Source organism: Gopherus evgoodei, chromosome 13 (assembly GCF_007399415.2).
Source record: "Gopherus evgoodei ecotype Sinaloan lineage chromosome 13, rGopEvg1_v1.p, whole genome shotgun sequence".
Taxonomy (NCBI): domain Eukaryota; kingdom Metazoa; phylum Chordata; order Testudines; family Testudinidae; genus Gopherus; species Gopherus evgoodei.
The window spans coordinates 26,272,268-26,289,691 of record NC_044334.1 but is presented as its reverse complement, the minus strand read 5'-3'; the positions used below and the strand labels follow the sequence as shown (position 1 = coordinate 26,289,691).

General features: G+C 44.0%; 1 protein-coding gene across 1 annotated transcript in view; it reads right to left on the bottom strand.

Annotated features, from left to right (window-relative positions):
* Positions 1-1,651: 1,651 nt before the first annotated feature.
* TBX5 (T-box transcription factor 5) overlaps positions 1,652-17,424 on the bottom strand; it is a 47,359-nt gene continuing 31,586 nt past the window's right edge. Inside the window, exons 8-9 of the mRNA XM_030582868.1 lie at positions 13,472-13,698; positions 1,652-3,400 (exon numbers count right to left, since the gene is read on the bottom strand). Of these exons, the coding sequence (XP_030438728.1) occupies positions 2,820-3,400; positions 13,472-13,698 (808 nt within the window). The 3' untranslated portion in view covers positions 1,652-2,819. The remainder of the gene's footprint in view (positions 3,401-13,471; positions 13,699-17,424) is intronic.

The window sequence follows — 17,424 nt, the reverse complement described above, 5'->3', positions numbered from 1 at the left end:
AAAGCTTAAGACTTCTCTTCTGAAGCATGAGAAATAATTGACCAATGTGGGTTTATTTTCCCTAATGCTATTTAAGATGCAACTTAATTAGTAATTTATCTTGGACTCTCTAGGTGCTGAGTATTCTGGAGATCTAGCACAGGTTTTATAAAGTAGTGTAAAAATTGAGTAATTCCCCTGGGTAGATTCACTGCTATGAAGAAGACCAGCAAAGGCCTTTGTGTATAACTTTAGATCCCATCAAGCTCTCAGAACACGGTTCAAGTGATCAATAGGTCTTGTTTTGTCCGTCTGTGCATGGGTCAATTTTTGTGAGTAAAAAGGACTCAGAGAGGCGCAACTACAGGACTGAGGCCTAGGAATGAGCATCGCTGGGAGTCCATTCCAGGTGAATACAGCAATCCAGTTCAGGCTCGTTTCCAAGGAGTCAGAGGCTCAGTGGGCCTTCTTCCATTGAAGTTAAAGGGAGCTTTTCCACGGCTGTTAATAGGACCAGAATGAGATCCATATAGGTTAGAGATGGAGAAGAACTTCTAGGTCATTTCAGTCCATCTCCACTGAGGGAGGCATTTCCAGTTTGCTCCTTCCAATATATTTTCTAGTGCTAGTTTACATCTCATTTAAGAGATGGTGCTTCTGCCATTCCTTCAGTGAGACCATGCTGCAGCCTAATAAACCTCACTGGGCCAAATTCTGCCAACTTTACTCATGTAAGCACTACCTGATTTCAGGACTCCTCCTGCTGACTTCAGTAGACTATTTGCAGAGTAAAGCTGGTGGAATCTAGCCTCTGGCCGGCTACCCACCACTAGCCCTCCACCAGTGTGATGCTAAGGGTAGATTATAGGTTGGATATTGAATGGGAAGAGGGAAGAACATGAAGAAGGATAAGCAAAATAAAAGAATATTAAACCAAACTTCACTTGTTATTAAAACCCCCTTTATATTTTGGAAGGAAGCGTGATTTTGTGCTTCAGACATAGAAATGGAACTTGAAAGCTCTGGGTTAAATTCCTGGCTAAACCTCAGACTCCTTCTGTGACCCAGTACAAGTTATTTAACCTCTCTATGCCTCAGTTTCCCATGCTGCAAAATGGGGATGAATATTTCCTTTGTACCACTCTGTGCCTGTTTAGACTGTAGGCCCTTTGGGGCAGGAAGTGTCTTTTACTATATGTATGTGCAACAAAATGGTGTCTCAATCTCTTCCAGAGCCTCTAGATGATAGCAAAATACAAATACATAATAATAATTTAGCTTGTGGTTGTTTGCTAGAAAGAACAGAAAATGGGTGTCTGAGTACCTTATATTCATAGCACCTGGTATTTATTAGACATAAATTGGCACATAAGAATATGGTACAACTAGCTAGGTAGGGATTTTTTTTTCCTTTGCAACATAGATGTGGTCACATTTCTGTAGACAGTCCCACATACACACACACACACACATCCACCCACATCCTCATTCCCCTTCATAATCATGTATACCCTGTTCTCTTAGTTAGGGTCACTTTTTATATATATATAGAGAGAGAGAGAGCACAGTGTGCAGGGGTGGGGAAGAAAAGAAACCATACTTGAATTTGAGTTTCAATAAAATAAAGAACTTTCGACCAGCTGTGTTGCTGGTTTTATTACCTGTTATTACTTATTAGCACTCCTGTTTATAAATAAATAGTACCAGTAAAATATTACATCTGAAGAACCCCGCAATAAAAGTTTTTATTTATACACATTTTCTGCTTCCCTGCCAACCCTGTTTGCTGCACTTTTAAGACATGTTTTGGTCAGTGTCTCGTTTAACATGTGTGAAATAGTGTGCTTTTTGCTTTACTTTCTTTGATCTTTGAAGAAAAATAAAGACTGAAAAGAAAGAGATGAGTTTACACATTTACATTTTCACCATTCTTTAAGAATGCAGGGGGGTTTTTTTATTTCTTTTGCTGTCTGCAACTCCCTGGTTGGCTCAAGGCCTTGGTTTCTTGTTGCTGTTAAGAGTTCTCCTGAAGACCAATCTGGCTTTCAAGTTTTTAAGCTATCCCAGGACGTAGGGGTTAAAAAAGAGACAGTCAGTTAAAGAGGCAGAAAGAGAGATGTGAAGGGAAGAAGAAAGAGAGAAATACAGACCCCAGCTTGGCAAGGAAATTATTTTACTAGACTGCTTCTCCTGGAGACAAATTTCAGGCATGTCGCATTTATATTTAAACATAGCACAATGCAGTGAGTAATTGCAATCATGAAATAACACATGGCCGAGGTAGATACCTACTTTTCTGATTTGTGGGGGTGTCATTTGTTTTTGTTTTAAAAAAAATAACACACACTGAAATCCACCCTTTTTAGGCCTCTTTAAAAAGGGACAGTGTCTTTTTTGAGATAATTGCAAGAATATATATATATTATTATTATTTATTATATAACAATGTCAACATAGAAAAAAAAAAGTAACATCCTAGTTGTTTTCGTCCAAGCACTCTGATTGTGTTAAAAGGCAGCAGGAGTTGTGTGTTCACTTGAAAACCAGAAGGAATAAGGGCACAAGTTTTGTGCAGCAATAACACAAATTCTGTGCAAGTGTGTCTGGAGAAGGGATTGGCCGGGGGAGTGTGCTGTTTTTTCAATTTTCTTTTGGAACAAAATAATAGAAAAAAGTCACAATGAGTTACTATTTAATCTGTGGTTTCAAACAGCTGATCGGATCAGTGTCCATCTCTCGAGTGCTAACTGTGAACAGTCAGTTCAAGGAGTCTTGCAGAATATTCTTGTTTGTTTTCAATTTTTCATGGCTAGATTTCTTGCATTTCCCTTATTGCCTTGTTAGCTGTTCTCGCTCCACTCTGGCACCATGCCCACCCCATGAACAGAGTGGTATTGGTGAGGTGAAAGGGTTCTGGGCACCCCATGGGAATAAAGGAATTCTGCTGGCTGTATGCTGGGAGGAGACTGGATGCCCGTTTGAGGTCCACACTGCCGGATGATGGGCTGGTGAGAGACAGATGTTTGGTGCTGGAACATGCTGTGTGTGTCCCCTATTTGTGGTGATGTGTGATTGGCCACACCAGTGAGACGGGGCATAAGAGGACCAGAGGTGAAATGGGCAGAGAAATGCTGGTAGGGTAATCTGTCCATAGGCTGCATGGCAGTCACTGTGCAACTGCTGTAAGAAGGCACGGTAGGCCACGTATTACAGCTAATGTCTTCCAGGCTGGGCACGGGGTCCGTGGGGGGAGCAGAGCTGGCATACATACAAGCTTGGCGCTGGGCAGATTCAGTCCTGTACGAGGTATTCAGTCCTTGCTGCTGGGAGTAACTGGACCTGTAGAAGGGATCCTCATCTGCTGGTGAGGTTTCCATGTAGGGTTTCTTGTACGGATGCTCAGTGGTGGAACATTCCTCATCTGCTGAGAAATAAAATGCATAGTTATAAATAAGAACATGTTGCCCTGTGTTGAGCCTCCCATCCAAGGATCTTAAAGTGCTTTACAGGAATGGGTCAGTATCATCATTATCCCCGTTTTTTCAGAGGAGAAACTGAGGCACCACAAGTTACACACAACTGGGTCAAATTCTGCTCTCAGATGCACTGCTGTAAAGCTGGAGCCTTTCCATGGAGCTGACTCAGATTTACATTGGTAAAACCAAAAATAGCATTTGGCCCCAGGTCTCCAGATGTGCCAGATCCCTATTTTGTATTCTAGAAAGGAAAACAGGCTACAAGATAACCAGAGAACAGCCAGGACAGAATTTAGCAACAGGTAACAAAATTCTTTGCTATGTTAGGTTTTCCGTATGAAGTGCCAACATTTCACCTTAACCTTAGTCTCAGGGAAATCCTTTAGAAATAAGCATGGGAAATGGAAAATATTAATTGTTAGGATCCAAGTTTATGTGTAGGTATGTGATGAGAGATAGTATGGCCCAATGGATAGTTCATTAGCTAGGACTGGGAGACCTGGCTTATATCACTTGGCTCTGCTACTTTCCCCTTGTGTGACCCTTGGTAAGTCAACAAACATCTGTTTCCCTTTCCACCCTTTCTCTGTCTTCTCTGTTTAGACTGCAAGCCCTTTGATCCAGAGACTGTCTCTTGCTATGTGTATGTACAGTGCCTAGCACAATGGACTTCTGATCATTGCTGGGGCTTCTGGGTGGTATTGTAATTCAAGTAATACATAATGATATACTTCAGCTATAAATATGGAGCTTACTATAAACTCACCCTGGATTATATTACTGTTGCCTGATCGGAAACATCTAATTTCAGGGTTTACACCCCTAAACCCAGTGTAACAAAAGCAAAAGCAGCTTTCAACACTAAATCATAAAGAGCTTTCTCCGGGGTGGTCTTTGGTTTCTGCAGCATCAATGGTTGAGTTCATAGCAGTAAGAGGAATAAGAGAAACAGCTGAGATGCAAATCTCAGAAGGAATACTCAAATAAATACGTATTTAGTCATAGATTGAAATCCTAGCTCTACTGAAACCAAAGGCAAAAATCCCATTGCTTTCTATAAGAGAGGCTTTCACCCGTAGTTTTAATGCCAGATGGGACCACTGTGATGCTCTAGACTATGTCCTAGCCTGACTTCCTGCGTAATGCAGGTTATAGAACCTCACTTAGTAATTGCTGCATCAAGCCTATAATGTCTAGTTGAGCTATAGTTGAGCTTTAGCATCTCTTTTGGAAAGACATCCATTCTTAAATTAAAGACTTCAAGTGATGGAGAACCGATCATGCTTTAAATAAAGTATAGAAAATATCTAGAAAAGTGGACTTCTGACGCTGAGTTTTCAGAGAAGGATGCAAACATGAGGGCTAGTCAAAAACTTTCCATCTAAATAGTTTATTGAAACCCCCGTTTGATGTCAAAGGTTTGTTTGTGAAAAGTGTCTGCTTTTCATACACAAAAATTGAATTCTCATTGAAAAATGAAGCACATCAGAGTAGAAAAGTTTGCAGGTTTTGGCTCAAAATTGAAAAAATTATATTTGGAATTGTCCCAACAGTGCCTCACAGGAGTTCTCTTTTGGGTTCCTCAGGACCCTATTTTCCTCCATGGCCTGGGTTACACAGCAAGACTACATTTGCCATGATGTGGAGTGGCCAGAGACTCCCTTGATCCACTGCAGTGGCCCAGCAGGAGGGGGAGACCATGGTGCATCATGGGAGTTGTAATCTGGCCTGATATCCAATTCCATAGAGGAGAATCAGGGCATGAGGCTCTCAAACTGCAACTCCCATGAGGAACCACAGCAACATTTTTTCAAATAAAAATGTTCAGTTTTTGGCCAAAAAATTTGGGGGTTGGATTTTTTTTTTGTCAGAAAGTCAAAATTGTCATGAGGATGAGGGGAGGGGGACAAGGGAAGAGAAGGGGCAGGAATGAACATTGTCAGACCAGTTGTGGTGAAAAGTGAACATGCAAAGATGCAAGTACCCACCAAAATATGTGTGCACACATATTACCTTCAAAGTGCATGTGCAACCATCATCTCTGCAAGTGTGTGCTCTCCTGCAAATACAAGTCTTCACATAAGGTGCCTGCAAAAATCCCCAGGCACCCTGAGTGCCTGCAAAACCTAGTATTTGCATGTGCTGTCAGACTACATTTCCCATGATGCACCATGGGCTCCCCTCTTGCTGATCCACCGTAGTGATTCATGGGAATCCCTGGCCATGCTACATTGTGACCGATGTTCTCTTGCCGGAGTACCCAGCCCACATTGAAAAATGGGGACATGCGGAAAACATGCAAATATAGGATCTTGTTGGTGCAACCAGTGAAACACACTTTTACAGGCCTGCCCATAGCTCACTTTTTTGAAAATTGGGATACTTAACAATTGCCTGTATATCCAAATTCATATACCTGGAGCCAAATTCATTTCTGGAGGATTGCAATCCCATTTTACAACACTAAAATCCACATTTTAAGCAAACACCATAAATCTGAATCTCTAGCTATAGATACAGCTCTAGATAGTTTACACTGATGATCAGTGGATATTATACCCTTTCAGCTGCACTTAAATCTGAGAGTAGAAGAAGAGAACAGCACAATTTTGGGGTGACATTTAGTGACATTTTAAAAGCAGTTAAACAATTATTACTTGGATATAAACATGCATTATTCTCATTATCATTGATCTGATGGATCTCAGTAGTACTAGAAAAACAACGAGGAGTCTGGTGGTACCTTAAAAACGAACAGATTTATTTGGGCATAAGCTTTTGTGGGTAAAAAAACCTACTGCTTCAGATGCATGGAGTGAAAATTACAGACACAGGCATAAATATACTGACACATGAAGAGAAGGGAGTTACCTCACAAGTACTAAATTAATACTAAATTAGTACTAGAATGAAGCTTACATGGTGTCAGGGAATCATGGACATGATAGCCCTAATCCAGCAAAGCACATACATTTAAGTCCTTTTGAAGTCAATGAGATTTAAGCACAAGCTTAAAGCTAAGCTCATGCTTTTGTGCTTTGCTGAATCTGGGTCCATATCAGGAGATGGATTTAGAGTAACATCCTGTCTAACCCTCCTGAATATTTCAAAATTCTGGTCCCAAGAGCCGCTACTGAATAATAAGAACACTAGGGCTGAAAAACGTCTTGTAAAATGAAGCATTGTTCTGCTAATAAATTTTTCAGCATTAAGCTGTAACACAGCCCCAGCCAGGCTCTGCTGGCACTGGGAAACACCAGCATTGGGTTTTACTGTTTATTTTCCTTTTTAAAAAATAGTTGAACTTTGCGTTTTTTCATTGTACTAAGAATTTGCTTGAGTTACAACTCCAGGCTGTTGATTTTTCCATTTAGTCAGGACATTCTTCTCCCTTCCACAGCAGAACCAGGCAAACCTCTCCAAGTTATAGACCCTTTTCCAGATTTACTGTCAGGTGCAGGGAAAAAATAAACCTGACTTTCCTTTTATAAAATCAGGACGTTATAGGTCAGATCCTCAGCTGATGTAAGCTGGCATAGTGCCTATGAATGCTCTGGAGCTATGCTGCTTGACATCAGTTGAGAAACAGGCTCTCTACTTCCACACTTCAGTTTCCCCAAAAGTCTGATACCAGCCCTCCAAAAAGAATTCTATAGTTTATCCTAACTGCTCACAGTCTGCCATTTGGTCCGTCTTCCCAACCCCCACCTCGCTCATCCTCTGAACAAGTTCTTCAGTAAGGAATAAAATGCCAGTTTGTCTTGAAAATAGTTGCCATTGTGCAGTGAGGAAGCCAGTTCCTTAGCTGGTGTAAACTGGTAAAGTTCCATGGGGCCAGATTCTCTGATCTGCTCTGCTTCCTTTCCACTCTTCCCAGAGCTCCCCAGCTGGGAATTCACCTGGCAAGGAGTCCTGAGCAGGCACAGAGCTGGCAGATCAGATTCTTGTGCCTCCCTCCCTACAGCTGGAAAATGGATCCTAAGAAGCCATTGCTATCTGGCACAGTTTAGAGCAACCCCAAGACACCTCTAAACTGTTTGGGGGACAGGACACAGAATCCAAGGGCCATAATCCTCATCCAGATAGCTCCCCCACTTCCCAGCCTAAAGTGAACATAGCAGATAATCTTGACCATTGTCTTCAGTAGAAGTGGGCCAATTTACATCAGCTGAAGAATTGGTCTTGTGTGATTTTTCCTTGATGTTAATAACCAGATAGCTTTCTAATGTATTCATTCTTGCAGAGCCCAGTCCTGCAAGGTGACAAGCACCCTGACCTCTGGCTACCATCACTGGGAGCTCAGGCCTCTAATCATCTCACAAGATCAGTCTATTATGATGGGCAAACCTCAAAGGTCTGAGGGTTCTGCTGAGTGTGGAGAAGCAGTCAAAGTTTGGGCAAAGCTTCTCCAGAGTGTATCCAAGCAAAACGGAGACTGCTAAATTAGCTGGAAACTTCGTGAGAACTGGCTTCCTCACAAGGAATTTGGTGCTCCTTTTATTGAAAGGATTTGAGCATAACTGGACCCAAGATTTTTGGTATTTACGACTTCCAGCTGGGTCGTAAATACCACAAGAAGAGCTTTTGAAATGGAATTTGCACGTTTCTACCACTGGTCCCATTCAGAATCAGGTACAAAAATGTAAACTATATGGGCGGTTTTGTACCTTGTGGGTCAGATCCTCAGGGTTTCTCCTTTCAAGTCACTGAGGATCCGATCCACTAGACTCAAGGCAACAAAGAATTGGGCCCTGTTTTTGTTTATAGAAGAAGTTTGTTCACACTAATCAGGCTCAAAAAAAAAATCAGGTGGGCTCAATTTGAGTTTATGCTGAAGGCTTGAATGCTTTTTGTTATTATTACGCTACTCAATCTAGTTTACCCTCCCTGGGTTTGAATAACAAGCTAAAAGTTATAAGACCAACGAGAAGTAGCAAAGAAAGGACAATTTTAAAAATCGCCTAAGCAAGCGTGAATGATGCCTGTATCCTGGGACATGGTCAAAGAAAGGACTCACAAATGGACTTTGAGCCAATTGCTCAGCTCCTAGAAATCACTGTTGTTCCACTGGTCCAACAATGTCAAGATCTGCAATGTTGCTGTTAAACTTAAAATAGATTCCAAGGCAGAGACGGCTGCAATTTGTATGGAGACTTTGAAGGAGGGAGCCCAAAGTGGGAGCATCCCAGGGCGGGGGAGGTTCAATATCCTATGGAGACCGATAAATTTGCAGGGTCAGGTCAAAGCCTCTTGTTTGCTGCAAAGGCAGGGAGGATGCATTTGGTACCTTTGGTGTCAATAGGATAACCATAAGTAACCCCTTAGACTGAACAACAGCCACTGAATTGGGCATCCTAAAACTCTCAGAAACTGGGATGGTGTATGGCCAAAATAAAATAAAGGCCTTAAAGGACAAGCTGTGTGGATTCAATTGAAAAACAGGGCTGTAGCTTATCTGTCCAGCATGCAGAAAAAACAACAATCCTGCTGCTTCCCAAAGTGTAGGAAGAAATGGGAGGGATGAGAAAGAATGGTATAACAGTGCAGTACTAAATTGACAGAGGCGTGTGCCTTAATGGTGCCTGTTACAAGAAAAATGGGCATTTCCATATCTGTGAAGACCTACTGAGGCTCAGTGAACCAGTAAGGAGAGAAAGTCATATTCTTTCCACCATGGATGGTATCATCTCCAACTTCGCGGGTACAACAATTTGGAGCTAAAAGTAGCTAACCTGTCATCTAAAAACCATTCTCTTTATGAACTACTTTAAACAGATTCTGTGTGGATAAAGCACAGGAATGCACGGAAGTAACTAAAGACTCTGTTGATCTCATCTCTAGTCCTGCCATTTTATGAGCGTTTCAAGTCTACGACACTTTTGGAAGACACAAACAACAAAGGTCTCAGTTACACCAAGATGACTGGAAGCCTGTAGCATATTATTTCGGATGACTTTCAGATGCTGAGACCAAGTATGCCCAACTAGAGAGAATGTTTGTCAAGTGTATGTGCATGCAAAGAGGGCCACAAGATATTTGCAGGGTCTCATCTATAGGAAGCTTATAACAGACTGCAGGCCACTCATGCTATTAAAAACAGTAAAAACCTAGACATACCTCCTGAGATGGTGCCCACATTTTTTAAGATTTAGATCTATTCGGAGTACTGCCCCAACAAAGCCCCTGGTTGTGGCGGGCACTATATTTAAGAGCACCACGGATCACCCAGATTTTCCAGGACTTGGTATGATATAGAAGCTCACGTGGGTACCCTTTCGAGTGGTCTGCCAGGCTCACCACTGACATTTAGAACTACTAGCACTAATAAACAACTATAAACTGTATCCAATTTTATAGGGATGACCAGTCAGAGCAGTTACTTGTCAGACCATCCTCACCCAGCACATGACCCCTTTGGAATAAGAAAAGAACTCGTCAAAGCTGAAGATCTTATTATCTACGGCACATGTACTCTAGTCCTTCAGTCTTTGCAGGATGCTGTATTAGAAAGGGTACCTAAGGGACTTCACAACATGCTAGGAGCTGGTCCAAATGCTGGTGTGCAGGCCCAGAGTAGGGCAGGTGAACAACAAGGTAGAATCCTGGGATAACCAGAAAAAGCACAAGCCAAAGAACCCCTTGTATCCACATAATTATCCAGAAGGGTTTGGAAACAAATAGCACCTGACCTGTGTGACAAAAAGGCACCTACATGTCTGGAAGCCATTGGTTATTTTTCTAAACTTGTAGAAATTCTATGTTTGAATAGACGCACAAGTCAATGGGCCATAGGAATATTAAAAGGCTTTTTTTTCTCATTTTGGCATTTTGGAAGAAATTGTCTCTCTTAATGGGGCCCAGCCCTAAAGTCCAAACTTTTGGGATAAAATATTTCTTCCTAGTACTTCCAGCTCTCATCACCCACGAGCAGAAGGACTCAGGGTGGTCTCTGAGGAGCCTAGATTGTTAAGAGAATTCTACAGCAATAGGATCCCACATTAGCCCAGCTGTTCATCTACAGGTGAAAACCTATCAGTCACCAAGGTAAGTCTATCTTTACTCAACAGATCAGAACAATGCTACTAACCACAGAGTCAAATCTTTGTCCTACCAAGTGGTTGAGAGGCTGCTAGGAGATGTGAGGTGCCTCAGGAATTCTCATTTAGCCTTTGGCATACAGATCAAAACTTACCCAAGCCTAAATCAAGAGACCCAGTCCTGATAAAAATAGATAAGAAACAAAACTGGACATGACTAGCTGTTGCAGCTACACTCTGACAGTCTTCATGGTAGAGGCTGATCAAAGGGTTTAGCACAGAAAGATACAGGCAGCATCTTCAGCTAGTTCTGAAAGCAGCTGAATCACTCTGTGATCCCAGTAACCATTGTACCCACCACACAGCCTTGCTGAAAGGAGGTATTCCTGTTGAGACTAGCATACAGCAGTTAATGCCTCTGCAGATTTGATGATCCAAGTAAATCAATTGAAGAAAACCCTCCTCAAGACCAGAAGCTGAGCACAGCTGGGTTAATAATGAATCTGGGGAGTTTATATTTTTGTAAAGTATTAAAGCTCAGTAAAAGTTATTTATAAAGAAAATAAAGTGAACGGGGAGGGGAAGATGTGAAGTGATGTGCACTGTGTTCTTAAAACTGTAGCAGGAAGCCTGGTAGGAGTTGGAACCGGGAAAGAACAGTGAAGCAAAGAGAGAGAACACGTTAGGGAGATACTGTTTTCCTTATTCTAATAAAGTTCCTTGTTTCAGTGTTAGAGGAAAGTGGCCCGTGACAAATGCAGCCTGAGAGTCAGGTGAAAGCTCGGGTCAAGTTCTGATTTATCCCAACTGGTTTGCTCATCCTTCGTTACTTTTCTTTTTAATTAATCTCACTTTGCAAAGAGCCACTTGGCAGCTATGTTAGCTCTCTCTGTTTCCCATTAACTTCTTGTTTCTCTTCTTCAAGCCCTGGTGGCTGTTTTCGATTTATTAGATGCTGGGGGGGAAGAGCACAGAAAGGAAGGCAGAGATTCAGGCTCCTGAGAGGTACAGTTCTGGGCTCACGGAAGAAGTCGGTGGTATCTGACAGGACACTGCCACTCTTTGATTAAAGCATTTGGCGGCTTTGATAAAAGGCCCTTAACTGCTTGTGCCACTCAAGCCACTGGAGAGATAGCGAGGAGACAGCAGCGGCCCAGACGAGGGCTCCCTTTGCCAGTCCCCTGCACTTTCACAGGGCCATGCCTGCCGAAAGGGGCTGGTGTACTTATTGCTGAGAAGATATCTTCTCTTCTGTGACAATAAGAGGAAGTGAGATAATTGGGGGATTGAGGGAAACCACCCATGGAGCCACCACTTAGCGGGAATCCCAAAACTGGAAGGAAACCTCTGTTGATTCCTTATCACTTTACAATGTGGAGGCTGATGATGAATTGCTTTGTGTGGCCAGGACACACAGCAGTCAAAGATTGCCATGAGTGTTTGTTGTTGTTCAGGCTTTCTTGTTTTAAAAAAAGAGCATGGGGGAAGAGGGTACGGCAAAGGTTAAGCTAGTTGTGCAATGGAGCGGAGCTCAGATGCACCGGAGGCAGAGCTCAAACTAAGGGAGGGAAAGGGTGGCAGCTTTCTCACAACTAAGGCCTGGTCGACACTAAGGGGGCAGGGGGGTGTTGATCTAAGTTACACAACTTCAGCTAAGTGAATAAGGTAGCTGAAGTCGATGCAGTTAGATAGACTTACCGTGGTGTCTTCACCGCGGTGAATCAACTGCTGCTGCTCCCCTGTCGACTCCGCTTATGCCTCTCTCGGCGCTGGAGTACAGGAGTCAACGGGAGAGTGCTCGGGGGTCGATTTATTGCCTCTAGAAGTGATTAACTGACCCCTGCTGGATCGATCGCTGCCTGACAATCCGGTGGGTAGTATAGACATACCTTAAATGAGCTGAAGGGCAGAGTCTGGCTCTAAAGGGGGGTGGTCTCCTGGACCATGATCTAGGGGGCTTGGGTTCTGTTCCTGACTCTGCCATTGACTTGCTGCTTGTGACTTTGGCTCTGCTTAGATTATAACATCGTCCAGGCATTCCCCATGTCTTACTGCATGTATGTGCAGCAGCTAAAAGGATGGGTGATCTCAGTTGGACCTGTTAGGTGTTACCATAATGCTACTAAAAGTGACCTATAGCAGCCTTATGCCTGAGGAATCAGTGCTAGGGAAGTCACTATTTTTCCCCCTCTACAGCTCAGTCTTGCAAGCTTTTCCCCAGTGACTGCATATGCCTTTCTCCTGCTGGTGAGCAGCTATTCACAAAAGCAGTCCCACTGATGCTCGCAGGATTGCTCATGTCTGTAATTGCTCCTCCGTCTGAATATGGGGTTCCCGGTAAAGCTGTGGCAGGACTGGGCTACGGTCACATAGCAATCAGTGGCAAAGAATTCAGGTCTCCTGATTCCCAGTTCAGTTCCCTATTCACTGGGCCAAAGACTTAAAGGGAGCATAGGCCCCATGCAGGCTGTCTGCATTGGGGTGTATTGCACCCAAATATAAGAGAGTATTCAGCAAACACCACCTGAAACCCAGAATATCTAGGTATGTGCATGTTTAGATTAACCCTTAGACCTTCTCGGAGGCTATCGAGACAGATAAGTCATCTTTATCTCAGTCCCTGGCTAGCTTTCTGGATGTGAATTCGACTTTAGCTGGGTTGCCACCTCTGTGTTTCAGCTGAGCTGCTCTTTCGGAACCGAGCTGAATCAGTACTATTGATCCTAACAGTGGAAAGGCAGCTCGTCAGCCAGTGCTGGCGTCAGTGCCACTGCAGTGATTAACAACATCTGAGGATCTGGCCCAGTGCAGGTAACGCAGACGACACTGACGATAACAAGCCTTTGCCCATCCAAAGGATTTAACTCTAACTCACGGCTGGGGAAATGAGGTGTTTGTGAGGAATGCCAAATGGGTTTGACAGCCATTTTTGCCTGGGGAACCAATGAGCAAGATGAAGGGAAGTTGCTGGGGCCTGACCTTTTCTCTTGGTGCAGTGGTAGATCTGGCTGTGCTCCTGGGAGATCGGGTACGGGTTGGCAGGCGGTAGCAGGTCCTGGGAGGTGCTAGACACCCCATTCTCGCACTGATACTGGGATGCTAGGTTGGAGGAGGCCGAGAGAACCCTGGTCTCACCACTGAAAGGGCTGTGATTAGAGGCCACTTTTTGTCTCACCGTGCTCCTAGGAACCACCGGGTACTCTTTACTGAAAAACACAGGTGAAAAAATGCAGCACATTAGTATCGTCCCTTTGCTCCGACTTCCAATAGAACCATCTCCCCAAGAATCTACACCTTCCCCGTGCTTTATCAGGATAACACACTACGGGGGACCATAGCCCCGCTTATTTTTCTTCCCTCTGGGTCTCTTTAAACGTGTACCTCTCCCACTCTGACTGCTATTATGTACGTATAATAATAACCAGACCTACTTCTGCCATGCTGCTTATGGGGAATCAAGCTGACTTGGATGTAAATTATATATCACTTGCCTATTGCTGTTTCTGTTCCTTCCCACCAGCCTCCGTCAGTTTGTCTGTCCTCAGACTGTGATCTCAGAGCAGAGTGTGTCTAGAAAGCACACAGCCTACAGTGGTGCTACCATAAATAAATAATCAATTATAAATAATCTAGCTAAGCACAGAGGCCTGTCTCATCTTGGGGGCACAACAGCATAGCTGAACTGACGCAACCCCCCAATGAAAACATGTTGCCCCAGTGTAAACTGGGACTTGCTCCCTTTCCGGTAACCTGGTTTGAAGCATCATTGTAGCTAGCTAAAAACCTCATGGTGGACCAGGCCGTATAGTCATTTTCATCCATGGTTTGCAAAGCACTTTAGAAATGTGGGTTGGCATGATTATCACCCTCTGGGAAACTGAACAGGTCCACTGAGGTCAACTGAAGCCACCGTGTTACTTGTATAGCAGCCAGTTCCAGAGACCTCAGCCAAGATCAGGACCCCATGGTCTGTGTCTGGGAGGGCATAGGAGGCTTTAATTGACACATCATGACAGGCAGTCAAAGAGTTTACAATTTAAATAGACAGGGCAGACACAGTGTGGAAGGGGAAACTGAGGCTCTGAGAGGTGAAGCGAATTATTCAAGTTCAGCCCACAGGTAAGTAGCAGAGCCCAGAACAGAACACAGGTCTTCAGTCTCCCAATCTTCTGCTATATCCACCTTTGATGTGAACATGGAGATTACTTGTGTGACTAAGGTCTGCGAGCTGGAGTCTGGGCCTGATTCTGCAAACACATCTGTGAGACTTGGGCATTAATGGGACATCTTATCTGAGGAAAGGGACTCCTGGTTGCAGGATGGAGCCCTATCCAGGATAAGGCCCCTTGGAGAGAACCCATCACTGTGGCAACTAGGAACTTATTTACAAAACTTAACAAAGCCAATTATAGAAAACTCCCTGCAGCAGGCAGCGTTCCTCCAAACCGCTGCCTCTGCTGCTGCCAGAAACATTAGCAGCCATGCTGTCATGGGGAGAAAAAGTCAACTGAGAGCTCAAAGCCAAACAAATGTGTCTCGTGTCGTGCCCTGGAGCCGGCCAAATTTTGGGCTCTGGTCGTCTGCCAAGCAGAGAGCGTTGCAAAGGTGGGGTCCTTTCCCCGAGTTAGCCCATGGGAAGGTCTAGTAGGCTGCTGGGAAGGGCTTGAAGGCCAGAGGCCCCTCTCACATGCCTGGGCTGTACAGGATGAGAAAGAGGGAAAGGGAGTGATATGAATTCACTGGCCTGGTTTTGCAGCACCTTTCGCTCCCAGGGAAGCCAATGGCCGTTGTGTATTGCTAGGGGCTCAGAGATGCACCTTCAACTTGTGCAGGTTCTGCCCCATGCTCTTGTCAGGGAAAGAGTTTTGCCTTCTGGAGAGGGCAGGGGGCCAGGGCCCTCAAACATCATGGAGCTCAGGGTTGTAACTCTGGGTTACATCATCCTCTCTAGCACAGTCAGCAGCCAAGAATGTTTTCCTCCTGCGTATGCTGCAGCCTCTGTACTCCAGAAACCAGAGTGAGACCAGTGGTATAAAGTGGAATTCAGAACTCTGTTTATTAGTTACATGACAAGATGGATCCTCTGGAGTCTAAGCACCCAGCACCTGAGTGTGCCTGCGTCGTGCGAGAGACCCCTCACAATGGAAGGCCATCTGGTGAGTACACAGATTACGAGTGAGGAGTGTGCTAGACCCCCTGGCAGCGTGGGTCCCAATGCTATTTCAGTGGTCTGCCCCTCTCAGAGGAGCCAGGCTAAAGAGGAGTTTACACTTTCACTCCCCCTTGAATCCAGAGGAGAGTATGCTGCACATAGTGCCTGATCCCCAGTCCCTTTTCCCTCTGCCCCAACATACCCTGAGAGCCTCCATTGTGCATGGTCACATGGAGGGAGGGGCTCCCCTAGGCTTGGAGTGGTGGGGACAACACAACATTTCTTCATTTCCCACTCTGTGGCTGCTTTGGGGAACTCAGGGGTGACTTTCCATTGTGTTTGTCCCCAGCACATTATGAGAGAGTAAGTCTGTGTAGGAATGGATCATCCCCTCTCTATTCACATGCGCAACTCACACAGAAGTTACATATACACAGAGAGACAGTATAGACCACTACCGTCAAGAGGAAGTGATGGAAAATTAGGGCTGGTCAAAAATGTTGTGTCACAGCTCTTTTCGATGGAAAATCGGGGGGTTGCCAAAAGTGTCTGCTTTCAGCTGAAAGTGTTGATTTTTGTTTTGTTTCGTTAAGAAAAACCAAATGTCTGAAAATCAGGATGTTGTTATTCAGAATTGCCACCACAGTGCCTAATGCAGTTGTAATTTGGGTGTCTCATGCTCCTATTCTCCTCTATGGGTTGGGCTCCCCACTAAGACTTTACTTCCTGAAGATGCACAATGACCATGCCATTTCCATGAGGCATCAGCTCCCTTTACGTAGAGAGGAGACCCAGGGGAACTGTAGTCTGGCCAGAGAAGCAGGCCTGTCAAAAGAACTCGAAGTACATCTCCCATGGGACACCTCAGTGGCATTTGTCAGAACAGAAACCTTTCGGTTTTCAGCTCAAATATATGTTATTTTGATTTTTTGCCAAAAACTTAAAATTTTCCATGGGAAAAAAACCTATTTTCTGACCAGCTCTATATAAAATGTCCTTCTTCCAACTTGCCTATCTATCTACCTATCTATCCATCTATCCAGACAGACATCTACCAATTTATATCTTGGTCTTCCCTGCGGTGTCTAAGTTCTCACAAAGAGATTTCTCTGGCACCATTTAAAGCAGCAGTCGTCTTGAAACATTTATTAATGTTTGCAGCGCACACTTGATATGTACTGTGAACATTTATCATCTGAGATTGCCCCCTTGGTCTTTAAAAATGCATTAGACATTTTTCAGTGCCGAAAAGTGACTGCTCCAAAAATAGCCAATTGTAATCGTAGGCCAAAGGTTTAATGGAACGCAAGGTTTTACTTATTGCTGGCATGGAAAGGTTGCCGGGTGTAGGACTTTTGCTTTTCAGAATAACTGCATGAAGGGGGACAGGGGAACGTAAAAGGCTGCATGCTACTGGCAAGTATATTCGGCCTTCTGAGCAACAAGGGGATATTGTTGTTATACAGCCAGAATGCCAGGGCTCTACTTCTATATTACGATGTTACTGTAGTATGGTTTTTTTCACATTAAACATCGTATATAAAAAGGCTGGTTTAGGAAAGAATTTACGAGGAGGGAAGCTATTTAGAGCGTTCGAAACAACTAATGGTAAATGTTCAGTTACTGTATTTTATTACTCTTTTGCAGTAGAACCGAGGGGCCCCAATTGAGGTCAGGGTCCCATTTTCTAGGCATTGTACATATGGATAGGGAGAGGCAGTCCCTGCCCCAAAGAGCTTACAGTCTGAACAAGCAAGAGATAGCCAGAAGACAGTATTAT